General features: G+C 43.7%; 1 protein-coding gene across 4 annotated transcripts in view; it reads right to left on the reverse strand.

The window, feature by feature from the left end:
• Window positions 1–22,801, reverse strand: part of SATB2 (SATB homeobox 2) — a 218,956-nt gene that overhangs the window by 11,861 nt on the left and 184,294 nt on the right. For all 4 annotated transcript variants that reach the window (XM_027891285.1, XM_027891284.1, XM_027891286.1 and 1 more), the window contains one exon: window positions 13,333–13,530. In XM_027891285.1, the coding sequence (XP_027747086.1) occupies window positions 13,333–13,530 (198 nt within the window). The remainder of the gene's footprint in view (window positions 1–13,332; window positions 13,531–22,801) is intronic.

Consider the following 22,801-nt stretch of genomic DNA (forward strand, 5'->3'; position numbering starts at 1 on the left):
CGCCCCTTGAAGAAGCCAAGCCAGCCTCTCTTGCCTGTAACCTGCGGTAGCAAGGCAGCCTCCCCCACAAGGGAAAAAGCAATAGCACTCTAAAGGTTCATGTTGCCCTTCTGCATGGTGATGCTAACTGGAGTCCCACTCCAGTGGGACTTCAATATCTGTGTTCGCACCGAGGGCCACAAACCTTGCAGTTGAAATTTACTTTCTTCAAAACAAGATCATGAGCTTTGTGGGCCTCTGACTTGTCTCTTCTGTGCTTTCTCTCACAGCCCTATCAAGGCTCTCTGAGGTGCTATGGCATGCAGACTCTGCTTAACAGTTTCCAAATAGAGCCTGAGCTTGGGTGTGGCTGGACGGAGGGTTTGTCAAAGATTTCAGGTCCATTCTGAGTTTCCCCATCCCAACTCTGGTATTCCTAATGAGGAGCTGGCAGAATGCCACAAGAACTAAATAGGCAACAAAAGGCTTTTTTTTTGCTTTTCTGCAGACAAAATACTTCTGGTATCCTCTACACTTTTTTTGTTTAATTAACACTACACATGTTCTCTGTTTCTTTTGAAAATCAGAAGAGTATTTGTGGGCATTGTGAGCAAGATCTTCCCTGACAAGCCCCAGCCTAGAGGTCAAGCTCTAAACCCCTAACTATGGTGGCACGAATGGCGCCACTATAATCATGTTGTTTTCCAGTTACTCAGACCAGGAGTAGGCACTGCATTATTTCAGGAAGAATATGTTTGGATTAGACACTGGATTCTGGTGGGGGGTAATTATTCGTCCCATCAAACTGTTTTAGGTCCTTACAGTTGGCTATTTGGGGTTTCAGGAATACCCAGCTGTACTGCTAATTTTTACAATGGGAGCAGTTAGAAGTCAGGAGAACCTGACTGTTATGGTTAGTGAAAATAGCAGATTTGTGCTGATAAAACACTACTCAGCATGTTTTACAGCTTTCAAGATGTAACCACCAATGCACTTAATAACAGGACTTGTGCAAACTATACTGTGTGAATCAAACACATGAAAGTATAAATATTCCTTTTTTTAGAAAGCAAGTCTTAAAAAGTGCATTATAATCAACTACCATGGTAAAAGCAAAATATCCAGCATTACCACACATGCAACTGGCATAATGTGCTTTATTATACCCTTAGCTAGAAGCTGGGTAAATAAAAATCAAATGACCAAAGTACAGTCTCCTGCACAGATTAGGTCACTGACGACAGGATGCCTTTGAGAATTAGATCTGAAATCATTCATCTTCCTGATTAAGCTCTAGAAAAGGTGGGCATGTCCACAAGAGAGAGGAGGAAGCTACACTGGCATCTCACTCTCAGGCTGTCGAGCTCCATGTCTCACTACTCTTACCTGTACCTATTTTACAGATTCTGGATGCTGGAAGAAAATGGCTTTATAGAAAGTAAACAGCGTGTGCAGTTTATACTCACAGGTTTTTGTTCATTTTTAATAAAATGGTTTTAATATCTTGCTAGTGAGGCAGCATTAGGACAAGGCAGAAGATGACACTGTTAGGGCCCTGGGACCCATCCCTGGCTTTGCTGCTGGCTGCTGTGGGGAGCTCTGTGGATTGCTCAGCCCATGGCTGGCTACACACACATAATCATAGGGGTAAAGCTCACTTTTAACACCAGTCTGCAGCAACCGTAGGTCTGTGTGCAAGAAGCCCCAGGGTTTTGCTAGAAATGCAAAACGCCATTCTTTGCTTCCGTAAGATTAGGACTGTGTGGCATTTTTCAGTCAAAAACGTCAACTGAGTGACATCAAAGTATTGCCTAAGTGAAGTCTATCTACTTTGCCAAGCTGTTTGCCTGGGGCAGCAGGGGGAGTGAATATTCTGACAAAGTTCAAGCAGTTGTTCAGGCATTTTTCATGAAACAGCATATTCTGGTTGCTTTTATGCAGAGCAACTTTTGCTCTTCAAATTCTTCCTATTTTCCTTCAAAGCATTATGTTGCTTGTTGCTCTAAACTGCCGCAAACCCTTTTTTTTTTCATTTGAACTGAAAATAATAATTTAGAAAGGACCAACATATTTTTTTCTTTCAGTATTTCGGAAATGTCAGCAACCCCTTAAACTCAGCTCTAGCATTTCTATAGCTCTAGGCTGTACCACCCAAGGAACAGCAACTCATAGCCGTCTATCTACCCACCTACCTCCTTCACCTTTGTATTTACAAAGGGTTGTACTGATGGGAGCTCTGAAAGCATGAAACGTAATGCGGTTTATAAAACAAGATGGATGTGAATCTTTTCTATCTCAAAATCCAATAAAGTTTATGATTTTTATTGCATGTGGGAGTCCTTTGGTCAATGCAATACTGATTAGCAGCTTGGCCAGTAAGTCTGATAAAAACAGAAAGTACCTTCGAATATATTCTGGCCAGAGACACCTGGGAGTGAAGCGCATGTGTTGCTGCTGATGGCCCCAGGCTTACACACATACCTTGGGATTTCTTTCTTGGTTCTGTTGTGTCTCACATGGTTTTGTTCTATTCTCGCCAGAAAGAACTACTCCAAGCCTCTCTTACCCTCACAACTTCACAGAAAGGGGGCATCATCTTAAAGCTATTCCCTCTCATCGTCCCAACATGTATGAAGCCAAAAAATTTACAACCTGCTTCAGCCAGGGCTCTGGATTGGACTTTAATGGATCCCAAACAGAGCAATGCAGCATTCTTACTCCTTTTCTCTTTTAAACAAGGAAACATCAGGAATAACATTACTCCAAGTCAGCAATGCTTCCCTGGTGCTAATCAGGCCATTAAAAAGGCATAAGCAGTTTGTGTGATGTAAAGGGACAAAGAGAACCACAGAAATTAATCAAAATCAGGGAAAAATTAGAGATTAAAAGTAATAATACTCCTTTCAGCAAACCACAGTCTCAGTGCATGATAAGTGGCTAAAAGACAACAATCACTGCAAGATCTAGAGACAAAAAAATTTCTCCTGACTGCATGAAATGTAAATTAAACTCGCTCTGGTACAGAAGCATTTCCTTCACAGGGCAGTTACTCACTGCTCTTGGGAAATCCAGAGCTGGTGCTGCAAACAAGAGCTGCCACAGCTCACCCTCCCTGATCTCGCCTACGGAAAACACACATGCTCAAAGTCAACAGTTGGAGGGAAAGGAAGAAAAATCCAAATGCAGTACACTTGTTAGAAGAGATTTCCATGGAGGTTCCCTCCCCAGATAAGCAGATGGCTTCCAGTTACTTAGGGTCAGGGACTGCCCGTGTGGTTTCCTGCCTGCTTGCCTTTGTAGCTTATCTAGACCTCATCAAGATACGCAGTCCGAAAAAATTAGAATGGTTAAGTACAGGAATTAGGGAAACTAAATACAAATGAACCCTGGCCTGCACTCCTCTGTGCAGAGGAGTAGGGGAATCTGTGCTTATGGGTGGGATGGAAGCAGTGGTGCCGACCCTTCTGCCAGGGCAGCCACGTTGGGCTGTGGCACATCACATCTGCAAAGGCCAGGTCAGGTCTCATTGATGCCACGGTGCCTCTCCAGGCACCAAAGCCGTGCCTAACTCCATCCAAAACACCCCAGGCAACAGTCCAGCTGCTTTGAAAATCCGCCCTGATGTCAGTTTACAACCCTGCCTGCTTTATCCGTGGTGCCGGTGCCCGCCGGCAGCCCAGCTCCGTGGCATATTCCCAGCCCCACTGGCAGCCCAGTGCACAGCTACAGGATTTGCAAAGCTCCGGGCAGACACTGGCTCTTGAAATGCTGTGCATGGGAGCAAAGCAAAAATCCACCAGGAATGTGTGCACAAGCTGCCATATGGAAAGGGCATTCTCAAATTAAACCCTGAAACCCAGATGAGATCTGAGCGAAGGACAGTTTCACTTAAAGGAAATGTCTGAGGTCAACCAGCAATTAACTGAAAGGTTCTGATTGACTACGCTATTGACTGCGCTCACATCAGACAGCTTCCTGTTTATTATACCTTATGGGCTGTCTAGGTGCCAAGACATTAAGCTGTCAATAATCTATTAATACTAAACAGCTCCTCCCTCCTTACTCCCCCCATACAAATACTCTTAGGCTAAGAAACTGCACGAAAAAGATGAAAATTTTTGAAGTGAGATGGAAATGAGCTTTTTAGGGTATTTCTTTGCTTGGTTCCAGCTGCAAGTACAGTAACATTCATAAACAATATAACACGCAGCCTATAACTACATGGAAAAAATTGTGTTAAAAAAAAAATCAGCCATGATTGAGACCATATCCTGAAATCTGGCTTTCTTTTCCAAGCCATCTTTAAACAGTCTAAGTTAAATTTAATTAACAATTTACAACAAGGAGAGAGAAGTTATTTAAAGAGAGGTCTACAGGTCCTTAACATTCAGTGTCTGGGAAACAGTTGTATGTAAAAAAAAAAGTTTTAATGAATTTAATAGAGAAAAGCACTTTAATTAAATGCTGTCAAAGAGGATTGTATTAATGACTGCACACAAAGGAATTTAAAGCAAGCCAAGTATATTTAGCAAATAGGAAGTAGGCTTTCAGAGGCTGCAACTATTTATGTTTCTGCCATTGCAATGCATCTAGGAGATCGCGTTGCCAATTGAAAGCAGTTATGTTATTAGATATGATTTTATTTATTATGGATTATTAAAATTTCAAATGCTGCAGGGAATACATTTATTTCATTTCTAAAATGAAAGAACAAAGATATTTCCTGCCTGTTCAGTAAGAGGAAAAATAGAAGAGGAAATAAATAATAAATAATAATAATAACTTAGCACTTAAATAGTGAAGCGCTGTCCAGACAGATCTTTTTATGAGGCTTGTTGAGTCCTGGAATTTTAGTGTGTCTCTTTCTTTCTGCTACAACTGGATGGATTCACAGTTGCCACCCAGCTTTCCTCAACAGAGCACAGAAAGAGGAGCAAGCTCTTACACCTTGTGGGTACAAGGGACTTCTGTGATACTCTGCATGTTTTAACTTTAAAAACAACCAAAATCTCATGAAAAGAAATCTTGGTTGCCAAGCCTTTTGCAAGCAAGTTTGAGAACACCCAGGTTTTCCAGATCTAGCCATGACACTTCGCTACAGAACTCTCTTCAAAGCGAAGAACAATTACAGGTCTGCATTAAGACTTTTTGCAGAATGTGCTCACCTTCCTCAATATCCATGTGATGGGACTTCCACCAGGAAGGAAGGAGGCTCTTCACAACTCTCCCTGCTCACGTGCCTTGGATTCAAGTGAGGCACATCAAATGAGCATGGCCTAATAAGCGCATAATGTAGAGGTCCAAACCATAAATTTGAAAAAAAAAACAACTAAAAAATTCAAGGGTGTCAACATTTTCTTGTACTATGATGGTACAAATACCATAAAACTAAATTTAGCCCCAACTGGAAACCAAGGAATGTTTTTTGACATGGAGTTAATGAGATGGCTGGGTCTGTAATATCCAGGATGCGTTCTGTGATTTACCACATCCTTTTTGCCATGTGCAATGCTAAGTGGTTAATAATGATTTTAGATGTTTCAAACTTCTGAATGTTCCACCAGGGGCACCTTAGGCGTGCTTGTATTCCTTGGTTTCTGAACATCAAGTCTTTTTTAAGTTAGGCACCGCAATGGGAGTTAGTCTGAAATTATTGGGTTTAAAATGTTTCTATTTGTACTGAAGATTTTCACCTTCTAATATGAAACATGAAGAAGTGAGCAGAAATGGGGAAAAAGTCATTGGAAAGGAGGCACAAGGGGATACGTACTTCCTTTCACAACGTGAGTAGCATCGTAAATGGCGAAGTTCAATTTTCTAAATACATTATCTGATTTTTGTTTAAGACTTTTATTAAAGTCATGTGTGATGTGTGTTGAGAATGTAGCCTTTGTTGTTCCACAGCTAGGGATCTTGCAAACAGCTTCGCTTTGTCTGTGCCAAGATATTTTGGAATATTCTTTGAAACACTGTAAGCAGAGATGACTGTGAGAAAAAATATGTGCTACTGTACTTCTGGATACTTGATGCGTGAGAATAGTGCATACACAAAAAAAACACTTCCCCTTTCAATCTGCAATTCCTGTAAAAGTCCATACAAACATGGAAGAACATACTAACCTGAGAAAAAAACCATATCCCTACATATGTTGCAGTCTCTGAGTATTTCCAGCTATTCGGGGGGAGGGAAAAATGAAAAAAAAAAAAAAAAAAAGGCAAAAAAGGAAATTACACACTAAAGAATTTAAAAAAAAAAAGACTGGCTCTGGGCAAGGAGACTGACCATCTACATCCTGCTTTGTCATAGCCTAACTCCCGGCACTGCCCAGAAGCTGCACCATTTCCTTGGGGGACACTGTGCAACACGGGAGGAAAAGCAGCACACTTGGTCTCATAGATCTTTAGGGGACAAACAGTGCAATGTGCCTTGTAGCACAATACACAATGGTTTTCCTCCCAGTGTAATTTTTACATTTGCCTATCTGCAGAGAAAGGCCAGCTGCAGTGATCCAGGGCTCTGACTTTATCCTAAGATTGCTGTAAGGAGCCCGAGAATAAAATGCTGCAGACAACCAATAGCCTATAAACATTCACACATCTCTAAAGCCTGATATTATAATTTATGAACAAGTGTGAGGGACACAGAGTACTTAAGGTGCATTAAAATAAAATTAAAAAGAGCAATATTTTTAACTGCAAAAATTCTCAAATATAAATGGAACTCCTCTAGTGTCTTTTCAGCCTTCAAGGTTTGCCTGCTGCTGGCAAGCTTCAAAGGTTATGTGAATTTAAAGAGCTTTATTTAGTGATCTTTCTTTAAATGTTTGCTCATCCTCAACCTACTATGACTTCTTACAATACTGGCAGCTTAGCATTTACAACAGGGCCAGGGCTGTAAGAAATGTGGGCTAAATCTGGTCAAATTGTGTGTGAAAGGCAAAAGGGTGAGACAACAGGGGCCAGAGCTACAGTGATGTCATTTGCTAAAACAACAACTTCTCAGAGCAACACCAACACAAACCACCACCCTGCTGCTTACTGCCAAGTCTCCACAGTGCTAAATCTACACATTTAGATTTTAAGGGAAGTTTCTGCCTGGAGCATCCTGCCATGGGAGCCACAGAAGCCCAAACAGAGCTGCTCTGGGGTAACCTCACGCAAGATGAACCCTCAGAGACATCTTTATTGTAAGAAGCTGCAGAAGAAAAACATCAGCCATGCTTGCAGGGCTCCCTAACTTCAGTCCCACCTCATCCTTGCCCTGTCTCAGTTGATCCTGGACCAAAGGAAATCTGTCCAGGAGCAAGTGGCATTGACGTGCCCTTGCAGTTTCAGGAGTCTAAACAAATATGGAAATGGTGTTCTACTCTGACAAGACTAAACTTGCCACCACAGAAAAACCCAAAACTATGCAGTTTACTTGATCTCCCATTTCTAGGGTTAAATGGAACAGTACTAAACCTAAACTAATTTCAGAACAGAAGCAATTTGGCTTTAATTGCAAGTATACTCCCCACTATCATTCAAGGGGAATAGCAGGCCTAATGTTAATAAAAATCAGCAGCACTTTTCAGCCACATTAGATATCCACACTAAACAGAAACAGCTGAGATGGCACAGTCACAGGTTTGGCTATAGCAGTCACAGCTCAGTGTCTTTCCACTGCAATTGTGGTAGCTATCAATAACCAGAAGATCTACTGGACACCTCAGAGTCAAATGTAAAGGATTCACTGTCTGATCTGTGCTCCTGTTTCCTTTGCCAAACTTCTACAAGGCTCCTGAGCTGCTGTGATCCATCAGAAAAATGGTGTGCACCAAAAGGATGGAAGACCAGAGCACACAGACACAGCCTGTATTTCAAAATGCAGCTTCTCTGACTGCAGGGCACAGGTACTGGAGCAGCATGAGAAAACAGCTCAGAAGTGGATGCTTTCTGAGGGTTTTGCCTGTACTGCTTGCTTTGAAGAGAGTCCCTTACCCCCACCCAAAAACAGTCACACACACAATAAATGCAGAGTAAGTGGCATTTGTAATATGTGTTCCCTTAAGCTTTCACGCTGCATGGAAATAGCAGTTTCATAGTTTGGGATTTTTTTTCAGTGGTTTTTCAAGTTTACACTGAAAGGAGACACCAAACTTGACTGTTATTATCTAATTTTGATAAGAAAGAGAATGAAACTCCAGATAACATAGCAAGTAAGGAAGACAGATATTCTCCACTTACGAAATTCATAGACCTCGTTCTGACATGCATTTCCCTCTGTAGTTCTAAATCAAAGAAAAAAAATACTCCAGCTGCAGTCCTCCCAAACCAAAGCTCTGAGCTTTTGAGTGGAATGAATAAATCTGCAACAGAAATACCTCTTAAAGTCCATCTGGGTTTGTTGAGTATAAATTCTCTCACTAGTCTTGACCATTCCTGTCTGAGCGGACACCACACTCAGCCATGGATTAAGGAGCTCAGAAAATCAAAATGAAGTGGATAGGCATCTACAGTCTGTCTGTAGGGTGCAGAGAAATGATCAAAAAGCAAAACTATCAGGGTGTAGCCATCCCCACAAAAAAATTATCTCAGTGGAACAGTAAGCACCACTGTCAGAGAGCTAGCATAGTTTGGGAAAGTAATTTTTGCCCAAGTCTCACAGACAACTCAGTCCTAATTTCCAGTATGCAAAATCCTCAGCTGCAACTCACACAAACATGGCAAAACCTCACTGTGCACATCATCCTATAGATCATTAAGCACATCGTGTTCTGCTATGGAATAACACATTTTTTATTCACTCATCATCTATGATTGCCTAAATATTATTAATTAATATTATTTTTTAAGAAAAGAAAATTTAGGTCTCACTATTTTTTCCATCTGCATGCTATGCATTGTGTGACCCATGAACTCCAAGACGTTGTTTAGAATCAGATATTTCATTAGGAAGCACTACAGTGGTGTTCATTCCCCTTTTATTACTTCTAGAAAGAGAATATGAAATTAGTTTCATTGGACTGCCATCGCCACTTGCCTTGACCCATTTTTATGAGGGCTCCATGTTCTGCTCTTTTGTATTTCATTGTCATTTCTAAAATACTTGTTCCTTTCCATCTCTCACAAAATGGCAAAATTAGTATTTAATTTACTTCTGTGTTATGTTATTTTCTGCATATTTAAAGAGAAACCACAATGTTTGCAGTGAACTCCAGTACAAAAGAGCTTTCCTAGAGCTTTCTACTATGCCTTCTTTTATTTACTAATGTTCCCCTATGACTTACAATCTGAACTATTATAAATTGCCAGATTTGTCTAAATCAAAGCTTCTGACAAAAAAAAAAAAAAAAAAAAAAAAAAAAAAAAAAAAAAAAAAAAAAAAAAGGTGGGTAGAGGGGTGTTATCTTAAAAAAGTGACAAAAGTAACAGTGTATCAGAAAGCAACGTTTAATTGCTCTTAAATCAATACCTACCTACCAGCTTCAGCAGACCTGTCTGTCAACTCATGCAGAAAATGAAAGGTGAGGTTTCCCTGAGCTCTGAAAAGCAGGTACTTCGCTGCAATGGTGGCTCATTACTCCAAAGAACTGGCTTATCCACCTCGACACTCCAGAGACAACTGCCTGATTCATCCTCTTCCCAATGGAGTCAGGTTTCTCTGCCCCACAATTAACAATGAATTAGCACTACATTAAAGTGCCAGGCAAGATGGTTACTCTCTGGAGTGGTCACCTTGGACACAGCAGACGAATAGTGGGAGAAGGAGAGAAATTAGATTTACTGTGTCCCAGCATGTCTGTAACAAACACGGAATCCCTGGTTGGCAGTGGGAAGCAGCTGTAGGCACTTGTCAGCATTAACACTTCAGAAAGGTCCTATGCCAGCAAACAGCCCAGGATCGGTGGGATTTAGCAGGGGATAGAAAGTAAGACAGGGTACCCTCACCTCTGCAGAGCAGGGAGCTAAACACAGAAGCATGAGGACTGCTTGCTGCAAAGAGAGTACTTTGCACACAGTTATAAGCCAGGCCAAGGCAGATCAAAGGTCCAGCCAGGATCCCACACCTGGTGGTGGTGGAAGAGGATGAGAACAGGGCAAAAATACAGTAATGCTTTCCAGCATGCCCTCCCACCCTCCAGGAAACTGTGGCTCAGGCACTCCGTAAATCAGGGGTGGTGTCCTTGCGGCAGCCCAGCTAGCACAACCTCACAGGTCTTCTCCTCAGTCCTACAGCAGCACTTTGCGGTTACACCACACTGAAATGGAGGGAGAGACACTCAGTGCACACCCGAATTTCCTTAAAAACCAACTGAGAGACTGTGGTGAGGTCAGCCTGCATGCACAGCAACATGTAGGTGTAGCATGGGTGCTCTGCAACCAGCATGTGAAGGAAAATCCACACTCTGACACATCCATATGGTCCCACCCAGTGCTGCCAGAGAACACAGCCATGTCACAGAGCTCCACAGGGCTCACATTTTATGACTCCTCAGCACAATAACAAATAAATCAAGTGTGCAGGGAGGAATTTCTTGTGCACTGAGCTTCCACTGTAGATGTTTTTCATTTCAGAAACAGGAAAATAATTGATTAAACTGATTAATATATGGCTGATGGGAAAAATCTAATGGAAGAGAGAAAAAATAAAAACGTTTCTTTTTAAAACTCTGAACCTAAAGCTAAACAGTGAGGTGCAGGCTAGTAATACCAAACAGAGGGCAAGAACCTTTCACAAAAAAACCCCAACTATCCCTTAAACATCAAGATCCAACTTGTGTGCAGCTGATTTCCTAGAGCACTACAACAACCACCCCACTACGCACACCCTGCCTTAAGGGAACAGAAACCATACGGGGCCATGGGGTGATTCCCTCACTGAAGTGTCCTTAGCCCTGTAATCAGCAACTGAACTACACAAAACTCATCACGATAAAATCTTCACCATTTCCAAGAAGCCACACCAAGGAAAAGGCTAAAATTTATCCATTATCTTTTGCCTAGTCATGCCTCTTGTGATCATAGCCAGGATCTTCTTCCAAGTCTGACAGAGGGACACGCCCAGACTGTCTGAGCCCAGAGAGGGCTCAGTCATGGTGGCAGGGAGCTCTGGCAGCAGTGTGGGGCAGCTTGTTTTCAGGCTTTCCCAGCCTCACAGCTGCAGGAGCAGGAGGCTCAAGCACCAGACAGAAGTTACAGTACGCACGCCAAATCCATCAGAGCAAAGAGAAAGATGGGGCGGACAGAGAGGGAGCAGAGGTAAGAGCTTCCTGCCTGCTTAGGTGTTACAGTACTGCACCTGCTGTTATTCACAGTGCTGCTGTTTGTCTCTTCTTCAAAGGACTGTTGTTTTGACATCAAGGCTGCAGGTAAAGGCTCAACTTATAGCACACTTCTCACCAGCAAAGCCTGCAAAGCAAAGTAGGTCGGTGACTGCAGCTCTTGGATGTTTCCACCCGCTGCTTAAGTGGAGCCAGGCACCGAGGCAGACATTCTGCACCCGCCACTGCTTTGAGAAGGAAATGAGAGTTGCTTTCCCACTTGACACTACAGGGGGAATTTCAGATAGGCAGAATGTAATTACTCGGCCTGGAGTTGGGCCAGGAGTGGGGCCCAAGACCCCTACCCTTATGTAAAGTGTCACAAAATCTCCAATGACTGCAAGTGTGAGGACCTCAGCTTTATATCTCTGGCTGCTGTCATTGATTCTTCATGGCTAATTACCTAATAGTGACCCTTGCAGCAGAGCCAAAAAACAAACCTTGCTGCCTGAAACAATTCAAGTCCCAGAGACCGAAAATGACACAAAAAAATTGCTTGGTGCTGGGTATCTTTTGAGTAGGGAGCAGGTGGACAGCAAGCCTCCCATGCCTGGCACTGCTAGTGTGTCACTCAGAAACCTACTGGGGTTTTTGGATGGGCAAGCATAGCTTTAAAATGCAGCACCCCCAAAACACAAGCCTACTGTATCAACTGCATACAAGGGTCTCCAGAGTTTTGTTGTATGTGGTTGCCAGCTGGTTCCATTTATTTTTCTTCATTTTTCATATTTTGACTGTAATAAAAAATTAATCCATGGCTTTGTAACTTGCTGACAAATACAAATGCACAGCATTCCAACACAGTGTAACGTGTCAGTCACAGGAGCCAACCTGCACGATGCAGAAAAGTGATGCGCAGAAGGCTTTAGAAAGTAGGCTAATCATCAAGGTCACCCACAAGAGCCCAGGGAAACTTTTTCTTCTAACTTCCCTTAGAGGATATTCCCACTTGCTGTGAGCATCAGAACTGGGCTAATATGTTCGAATCTATGCAGGTCTAGTTGTCTTCCCGCCTTAGCTTGGCTCTTTACCCTTTTGTAGCTCCTTACCTCCAAGATCCCACAAACATTTTGAAACATTAATTACTCAGAGCACTTCCCCTAGCTCTGAGAATCCAAACCCCAGGAAACAGATTTTTTCTTCCAGGTAAAGACCAAAAGGAAAGCAAGGAGGAAGTTGTTAGCAGAAGAGACAAAGCACTAACTAGGCAATAATTAATCTGAGTGAGACCTATGTGTTTCAGGTGGGGCAGGACAGTGTGACAGAAAAACCTCACACCTTTAAAATGAGGTGACTAGATGGCTGGCAGCAGTGGTAGCAGCAGCAGCACACGAGCAACAACAAAGAATAGAGGCTCAATGCCAAGGTTCACAGCAAGAGTAGCAAAGCGGTGCAATCCACCATCAAACAACACTGGGGAGCGCGGAGGTGGGAGGAGGAATGGAGATGATCAGAGAAGAGCAGTAGGGGATGATACTCAGAGTGGTCACACAATGGGATCAGGTGAATGGGACCGAGCACCAGTGGAAATTAAAGGGAAGGTCTCATGTAGGAGGTGTTGCCTCAGCTTTTTAGATTAAAAAAACATCTTCTGAGCCTCTCTTAACCATTTGCAGATGTTTGGTTTTGTGGCATGCATTACTAGTTAGGAATACACATTACTATTAGGAATACACATAAGGCTGATTTTCTCTTCTGACTGAAGCTGGAACTGCAAAGATGAGAAGCCTTGCAGTATTTTCATTTTATTTTCTCTACGCAAATTCATATCTATTTATTTTTCACTCTATTAACACCTGAGACAAAGATAGGACAAGGGTGTACAAACCAAAAATTCATACTAGCCATAAATATTGTATAGAGGAGCAAAATAATCCTAAGGAGGCTGTGAAATGAAGGCCCATTCCCCACAAAATGCTCACCATGGTCATTTTAGAAGTACTTTTAAGTTTCAGTCAATACATAAAAAGCACTTCTCCATGTTACACTCTTCAAACCCCCTGTGTTACCTCCCACACAGACACCCTGAGGAGGCAGTTGTTGCTCTGACCTGCACAGGCTCAGGAGTGAGCTGGACAACGTGCTGCATACGCTCGCTGTGGTGATGTCTGGATTCTTCCTCGTAGATCACATCCCTCTCGTGCTGGGGAAGGTTCAGGAAGCGGCGAATGGTGCAGAGATTCTCCCAAAGGGTGCGGTTTTCCGGACTTGGGTTTTCTTTCCAGCGAAGCAGCTCACACAGCCAGCCCTGCAATGGTAGGGTCAGCACAGTCAGTTCACAGAACGCCAAGGAACCAGATGTGAGTGGAAGGCCAGCTACATTTAGCAGCTCTGTGGTGCAAGTTTTGCTGGTCTCGCACACAAAATCTCCCCCAGTCCTCAGGTGCTCTTTGGTCTTGACAAATCCTTGATATATTCTACTTCCTTCAAGCTGGAGAAACTGAAACAAGTAGTAGTGCTTAGCAGGAGCCAGGCAGCACAGTATCTTGCCCCCATCGTATTCACACCAGGTTTAAAATGCTTGGATATAAATATTTTTTTCTATAGAAATACTACTGAAAATGTTCAGTACCAGATACTATCAAGCAAAGACTTCTGATTTGCTGTCACTCTATTGCACTGACTACCCAAGTTCTGAATCTCACTGAAATTTGAAAGCTTTAAATAATCAAATCTTAGATAAGACACAACCTCACAGAAAGGGAATCCTCTGGTATTTAGCACAAAAGCGGCAAACAGAGTTCTGCAGGTGTTACTAGAGAAATGAAGATACTAGGCAGAGGTTATTCTAAACCCAACTACAGAGCATAGTAATAGCAGATTTTAATCCTGCTGTATTATTTTAGAGTTAGTTTGAAATGCCTTTAAAATGTTACTGCTGTATGTAAAGAGCTGTAGGACCTCTCCATGGGGACTGACTGCTGAGACCCCTGAGGGGAAAGTGCCAGTGCTCTAGGAAGAAGAAACCACCCTGAATGCCAAAGGCAAGGAGAGAGCCCGATGGCAAGAGCTGTTCAGGTGAGGGCAGCAGTGACCCGGTGTCCCCATAAGGTTACCCAAGGGACGGTGGCTGCTGCTGCACCTGCCCAGAGTAGGGCACAGCCAGCCTCTCCTGCCTGCCAGCAGCCAGCCCACTTGGGGCTGGAGACAGTGACTCCCTTCCTGTGCCTGCACAGGAGATGTGATGCAAACGACAGAAGATGAGAAGATAATGCCGAGGATGCTGTCAACGTGCCTTACTGACTCCTGTCAAAATATTTTACCTAGTAGCTTTATAACCCATCATTTTCGAGCTACAGCTCAGCATACTGACACCATTTTGACAGGCACCTTACAATACCTACAAGATAGCTGGATCAATGTTAAAAATGTTCAGTACAGGAAGTAGCCAAAACTGTGTTTTTCTGAACAGTGACCAGAGCAAGCCGAACAGCCGGGTTCATTACCAGCCCATGGCGGGGGCTTTTGGTATTGCTTTTTTGTGTAACAACTTGTAAGCCATTGACAACTTCTACTGTGCACTCTAAACCCCGTGTATAATATCATAAGCCGTTGTTTGTCTTACTCTCCACTGTGTCTTCTGCCTTCACCCCCCCCAAAAAGGCAAGATTTGATTATCTCCGCTGCATCAGCCAAGACAGCAACACCAGCTGTTCTCATTGTGCAGCCTCTTCCTCACGGCCTACATGTTAATAACCTGATCATTCCATTTTCTCCTTCAACTGCCGGCTGCAGCACAGCGAAGAGACAAAAACCCAGGCCCATCTGCAGCAGCTGTAGGCACTGAACTGTGAAGCCACCAGGGATTTATAAACTAATCTGTAACACAACACTGCCTTGTTTTTACAAGTGAGAGGCCACATTTGTGCAGACCTGATCTTTTCTTGCAATAAACTAGGAGGGCTGGGGAGGGGGGGCAAGGATGAAAACAAGATATCTAGTCATTTACTTAGGGAAAGAAAACCTGTATTATATTTTCAAAGTGTTTTGATTGGTATTTAGGCAATCTTTTAGCCAGGTAAGGTCTGCATTTTAATGTGGTATGGCCATATCCCCTACCCTCACTTCTCCTCAGTCACCTTCCACTGCTCAAAAATCCGCTGAAAACTTTCTCACTTTTAGAGAAAAGACAGGAAGAAGGTCTCCCAACTCCACAGTGTTTTCTCAGGGGTTCCTCCATACAAAGGAAATAATATTTTAAATGGAAAATAAACCATCTGTGGAAAAAAATAAGCTCCTGTTTCTCCCCGTTTTCAGTGAGCCGAATAAGTCTCCAATTGAACTCCATCAAATGTCTCAAGCAGGTATGTTTAACATCTCCTGGGGGATGCTGCAGCGTGAAGACCCACTGTGTAACAGAAAATACACACAAAACCCTGCACCTGGTGGAGCTGGAGCCCATGCCAGGCAGGCTCTGGGGAAGGACAGCTCCTGGGGCTCCCCGAGGGCTGCAAGGCACTGCACAGTGCCTGGCTCTGGCAGAGCCCAGGGGGGGCTCAGCAGGACCAATTCCCCTTCCCGGGGCTGGACCGGGTAGCCCAGTGGCAACTGCTGCACTTTGATTTATCTGTCCCGTTATAATCAGCACTCATTACAATCACTTAGAGCAACACTACAGGCCTCATTATGGACTAGGCACTCTCTGCCATTAGTCTTTAAGAAGGATAGCGCTCAATTTGCCTGGCAACATTTGAGGTCCTGACCTTGGAGCTATTAGGGAAAAGATTAGACCGCAGTGTGACCATGTGTGCAGACATGAGCAAACCAAATTAATTTCTGGCAAAGGGAGGCACCAGGCAAAGACCTCGCCATCCTGAGGACACCTGAGAACTTCTCCATTCCCCAAAGGAGATAAGCTAATGGCACGTTTAAAGGAGCCTGGTTCTGAAGGTGAAGCACATCCGTGGTATTTAGAGAGATATTAATCCAGTTTCCCCACAAAGTATTTGCTTGGCTGATCAGATTAAGGGATCTAGCCTTCAACAGCACACCCCCACCACAGCAGGCCCCAAGAAATCTGTGATACTTCACAGCCTCAGACATATTGCACCATGTGTACCCAGCTGCTACAATAATTAGCTTATGAATGTATCAGCTGGTTCTGTGATTTTTATAAATAATAACTAACCTACAGAGCAGAAAGATTTCCATGAGCCTAATATTAGCAAGAAATTGCAAGGTGCACCTAACTGAATTGTCATTGTGCTAAATGCCCTGTCTTCTCTCACGTTGTGCGGGACTGGATCTCCCCCAGCACCCATTTATAAATATTTATTTTTGCACCAGCGGCAGCGATGTATTTGTGGCAGCTTTCTTCACAACAGCCATTATTCGCTCACCCCCGCACATACACACGCGTACCCCGCTGCGTGCATGCGTACACTTATCTGCATCAAATCTGGCCTTTCACTGCTCTTTTTCTACCCTTCCCTTTCTTTATTCGGGCACTCATTCAAGACCCTATCTATCCATCTATGGGGCTGTTTATTAGGCAATAGCTTTGACTAATACGTGAGAAAACACAGCGCCGCACTACTCGCACGTTCCTTATGATTGCAAGTAACCGCCTTCCCCATGCACAGATGAAAAGTCTGCATGGGCTTTTTTTAATTATTTATTTAAATAATCTTAGCACGCCATCCAAGAAAGTTTTGCAGTACCAGGCAAAAAAAAAAAAAAAAAAAGTGTAAATGTCAAATAAAACAGTGACAGATGACAGTATTCTCTATTGAATAGCACCGTTTCTTCGTGCATGTTCAATGAGAACTCATGAATTATTAATACACAAAATCTCTTTTTACTGTTAAAAATCTCAACTTGGGGTTCTTTGCTTACAATTTTTTTATTTTCTTTTATTTATTTCTTTGGGGTCTGTGTATGTTACACAGAGCTTTCCAGGAGAATTATTTCATTTAAGAAATGCTAACATACAGATATTCTTGGAGCTACAGCCATTCACAGTGAATTTTCATCTATAGTTACATTTATTGGCATGAAGAATGAAAAGTGAAGGAGACACTATCATCTCACCACCTTTTCTCCCACTCATCCACAGCATCTATCTGACTCACTGCATTACAAGTAAATACAACTTCTGTGAATCTATCCTGAAAATCTAACAAATAACACACCCTTCCCCAGGCCCATAATATGCCGTGTTTCTGATCCTGCCTCCCCTGCACATCATAGGTCTCGCTCTACTGCACAAACAGCCCCCTTGGCTGTCACAGAGTTACCAGGAGAGTGCGATACACACCAGTGTCAATATGGGTGGCAGAATCCAGCCCTTAATGTCAGCTTCTAAGGTTCTCAAATGGGAATGTCTTCCATTAAAAATAAGAGGAGGAAAAACAGCACAATTAAAGGATGCTTTTGGCTCTACATTCAGGCACACCCAGTGCTTGTGGTTACAAGGAATTTTGTTCAGAACTTCCTTCATTTCACCCCAAAACTTCTAGAGGCATCAAGAATGCAGCCCAATTCGGCTCATTAAAGGGAGCTGCAGAGAAGTGCCAGCCTCTATTTTTGTTGTTCTCATGAGACAAGATAAACATTTTCTAAGCATTTTATTTGATAAAACAAATAATACCATATTAATGTCCTATTTTTAACCTCTCTCTCTGTCTTCTAATCAAATACATTTCCACATAGCTAAGCAAACAACAACAAAAATCTGCAGGAAGCCAGCCATTCGCATTGTGCCTTTATGCTGTTAAAGAAACAGCACGCTTACTACACCAAAGCATGAGCCTTGGCGCACTCGAACCCCCCCTGAGGACAGCTAGCTGGTGCAGCAATCCCGAGCCATATTCTCTGTCACTTATCCCTGAGCCCTTCCTAGCAGCTTGACCCTTTCACTTCAGCTAGGCTTACCCCGGAGCAGGGGAGGCCGCTCCGGCAGCCAGAGGTACCAGGCTACAATAAGGTCAGTTTTTCCAGCGCTCAGTGGAGGTATGCACAAATATACCGGCCCCAAAAACTGCCTCCTACAGATCTGCTGACCTGCAGTCTGCCAAGGACCAAATTTCTGATTAAGGACAAGAAGGCACATGGGAAGAGTTCAGGCTCACAGCTGTGCTGGGGTGCAGGCCAGTGCTTGTGCTTTGAGCAGCGTCTCTGCCAAAAGCCACCGCAGGAGGCGGCAGTCGGGTGTCCACAGTGAGTTAGTCACAGGCAGCCGTTCCGCTCTGAGCGTGGATAACACAGCAGCTAAACTGACCTTGTGCTTCCCTGCACTTACATTAAAATTAATAGCAATAATAATAATAGTAATAATACAGTTAGTTTTCTGTGCTGACATTTTCTAGGGTCTCCAGTGAAAGCATGAGTAGGCAAATGAAGAGTTTTTAGTAAGAGTGATTCAGGAATAAATCTCAAAAATAAATGTAAAAGGTCATTTCCTCACCCACATCATCAGCGCAGAAAATGTCAGCATATGTGACAAGAGGGAAAAAAAGCAGCAATGATTGACGCAAGTCTTGAAAGATTAGTAAAGTAATGCTGCATTCCCCAGAGAAGCCTCCCTTTCTACACGGGATCACAGGAGTCCTCTGGACAAACTTCCTCAGCCTCTCTTCCCTCTGCTCGGTTTGGGACTCTGCAGTGCAAAATGAGCCAGATAATATTCAGCTCTTGTTCCTCAGTCGCCAAACTCTCTTTCCGTGAATCCAATAAGTGTCTATTAAAATAAATAAACCCCCTAATGATTCAAGATAACCTAATCAAGAAAGCTGGAATGGATAAAAGACTAACTGTAATGGAGAGTTCTGTCATGGCTTCAATGAATTCTTGATGAGGGCCGGGGGAGGGGGACTGAACCTGAGAAGCTTTACTTGGAGCATTTTGATACAGTTCAAGGTTAATCACTCAATAGCCTGGATTTTCTGAAACACTTGGTGCTTTTCCTCCCCCCAAAATTCAAGGCAAAATGTGAAGCACTTCCATGAGGGCCAGTTTCTCACTAGCCTTATAAAACATGAATATACTAAAAAAAAAGAATGAGATACATGAGCCCCAGTGTACCTTAGATTCATGGGAACAACAAGTTTGCTCACAGCTCTTGGCCTCAGAGGGAAGGATGCTGTGCACTGAGGATATTTCCAGCATGCCAAATTCAAACTAGCTTCTCCCCACGCTACAGAGGAAGTGTGGGTTTGTGGTTAGGGCAAGCATCCCACCATCAGCTCCCAGGTCTGCCAAGGACTTCCTGAGCAAAGCCCCAGCTCCACAACTGTCCCTTATTCACTCAGCTGCAGAGGCAAATGCACTGCTGCAGATGCTATCATAGAATCACAGAATAGTTTAGGTTGGAAGACACCCTTAAAGTTCTCTAGTCCAACCCCTCTTCAATGAGTAGGGACATCTCCAATAGATGAGGCTGCTCAGAGAGCCGCCCAACCCGACCTTGAATGTTTCAAGGCATGGGGCATCTGCGCCTCTATGGGCTGCCTGTTCCAGTGTTTCACCAACAGTGTTTCTTCCTTATTTCTTGTCTGAATCTACCTTCTTTTAGTTTAAAATCATTACCCCTTGCCCTGTCAAAAGAGGCCATGCTAAAAGGTTTGTTCCAATTTTTTTTATAAGCCCTGTTTTAAGTACTGAAAGACTGCAGTGAGGTCTCCCTGAAGCCTGCTCTCCTCCAAGATGAACAGCCCCAATTCTCTCTGTCTGTCTTCATAGGAAAGGTGTTCCAGCCCTCTGATAATTTTTGTGGGACTCCTCTGGACCCACTCCAACAGGTGCACATCTGTTGGGAACCCCAGAGCTGGATGCAGCACTCCAGGTGGGGTCTCACCACAGCAGAGCAGAGAGTCAGAATCACCTCCCTTGACCTGCTGCTCCCACTGGTTTTGATGCAGCCCAGGATAGAGTTGGCCTTTTGGGCTGGGAGCACACTTTCATCGCTCTTGTCCAGCTTTTCATCCACCAGTACCCCCAAGTCTTTCTTGGCATGGCTGCTCTCAATCCCTTCATCCTCCAGCCTGAGTTGATAGTGACCCAGATGCTAGACCCTGCAGTTGGCCTTGTTGAGCCCCATGAGATTCACAGGGGCCCACTTCTCAAGCTTGTCATGGATGGGGGTCACACTGTGACTGCATATAGAAGTCTGTATAGGAGAAGCTCAAGTCTAAACGTACTTCAAATAAATTCCAAGTTCAGTCAAGGAGAGAAATGTCTTTCTGCATTTCCTCAATATGTAACAAGAACATCAAAATATCAGCACAACAGATATGCCCCAGCTGTAGAGATTCACAGCATCATAAAGGCAGTGAGATGCTACAGCAGTAAGAAGTGCCCTATATGCCCACACTAGCTACACTACACATCTTCACCACCAGCTGCTTTTTCTAGCTACTGATCATCATCACTAGAAGCTAATTAGTTTAAGGGCACAGAAAATACCTATTATAACCTAAAAGGGGGAGAGAAGGCATCCCATCATATCAAGTGAATACAAGGGAATATAAGTTGGGAAGGAAGAAAAGGGAAGGATGAAGTAAAGGGTTTCTAGAGTTAACCCTTCTTCCAAGTGACACTGCTCATTCTTCTCACAGTACCTGTACTTTCCTCTTGTAGGACAGGAATGAGGTAAGGGCATGGAAAGGTGGCCATGGTGCTGAGTCCCATCTAGTGTGGGACCCTACTGTGGGTTAACACCCTCCTGGAGCAGAGAACAGGCTCCCAGACAATCCTGGCAATGAGGTAGGGATCTCAATATGAAAAGTCAGAGAAAAGGCGAGAAACTGTCACAGTGGTTTCCATCCATAGGCTTGGATTTCTCTTTACCTGAAGGGCCTCAAATGAAGGGCTTTTCTGGCCCCAGCTTCCAACCCTCAGTTAAGTGTATTCTGTGTTTGCCCACATTTAAACAGGGCAAAGATACAAACCAGAGACTGAGCTTTGCCAGCTTAACATTTTTTCAAATGTTGCTCCATGGGGTCTCTCGTGCTTTACTGTGGTACAACTGGAACAAATTCCGGTCCCTTGCAAAGAATTTCAGTTTCAAGGCTGTACTTTTTGTTTCACTGGACTTGTGAAGGTTCCATTTGCCCTGCCCAGGGTAGACACACAGCAGCAGTTACCCCACTTCCCCATGCTGTCCCAGCCTGATTAGGAAGATTCTCTTGCCCTGGGAGAATTGCGTGGAGTTTGGTCTCCATGTTCATACCAGCTCTTCCCTCACTCAAACTGTCAACAGGCACTCCAGCCAGCTTTGCCCACTATTTATTTTGATAGTGACTGTTTATTATGAACAGAACTACATTCCTAAACTCATTTTTCACAGACTAAGAAACAAACATCTGCTGAGCACAGCACAGCCTCTGATTTAGCCTCTCGCTATCAGAGGTCAAAGGGGTGATGTTGCTGCACAGTATTACAGAAGGGCTGGCACATGGTCATGGGGGAAATGATTTTCCTGAAGTTGTACTATCAAGCAGTTACAGAGCTGAATGTAGAATCAGCTTTAACGACCAACAGTCCAAACCTGCAGCAAACCAAGTCTCTGCCTGTGCCACTGCACAGCTCTGCAGACAAACAGGCCACCAAAACCTCTCTGAAATGGCACACCAAAAACCCATCTTCTTGTGAATTAAATATAACCAGGAGAGCCCAAAGTGTAGACTGGAAACCAAATCCTGGTGTTCCGACCACACTCAGAAACACTCCCAGTGTGCTGGTACGGGTTCTAGGTTTAGCCACTAAAAGGACAAAGGGCACAAGCAGGCAGCAACCCCAGAGAAGCATGCTGTCCAGCGAGTACTTCCTACTGGCTGGCAACTATAGCAGCAGGACAGCTTCGGAGGATGTCCTGCGGCACTGAGCTCTCAGTTCCTGCTGGCTTCAAAAATACAAAGGGATGCACACCACTTCACAAACAAGGCTAAAAATGTCTATATATAAGTTGCAAGGAATAAAACGCGTATTAAGGTAAATAAGTGATGTTTGAATAAGTCAGTGTCCAAAATGAATGGCTTGAATTCTTTATGAAGGTGGATTCTCTGAAAGAATTCTCACCATGCTACCTTGGTACCCCCATGAGGCCCTGATCCTTGCACTTATGTTGACTCGGGAGCTCTGTGATTTACAAACTCAGTTTGTAGAAACTGCCCTTCTCTGTAGTTGCTGAACTGAGACTCTGCCACGACTTAAGAATGAAGATGGTTGCTTGTTAAATTAGAGGTCAATTAACTCCACCAGTAGACACTGCCACTTGCAATAACTGCTCTCAGAGGGTACCACTCTTCCTGTACAGGGATAGAAGACGAAATGAGGCCTCCATTGCCTCTGGATGTTCTCTGGGTTACACGACATACAGCCCTGTGCATAAAATGTCAAAACAGCCCTTTCAGAGCCTCACTGCCTGCTAAAACTGTGAAGATCTCACAGCACCGTGGATTGTTGTTGACAGAACAGCAGCGCCCAGCATAACACATGCCTTGTTAGCAAACTGGAAGCCTCTCAGTAGTCTGGAGTGAGGGAATAATAGAGGAAGCCAACACAACGCAAGCCAGGCCTGT

Source organism: Empidonax traillii, unplaced genomic scaffold, assembly GCF_003031625.1.
Source record: "Empidonax traillii isolate 1590-97213 ecotype Southwest subspecies unplaced genomic scaffold, ASM303162v1 scaffold317:size617950, whole genome shotgun sequence".
NCBI classification, from domain to species: Eukaryota; Metazoa; Chordata; class Aves; order Passeriformes; family Tyrannidae; genus Empidonax; species Empidonax traillii.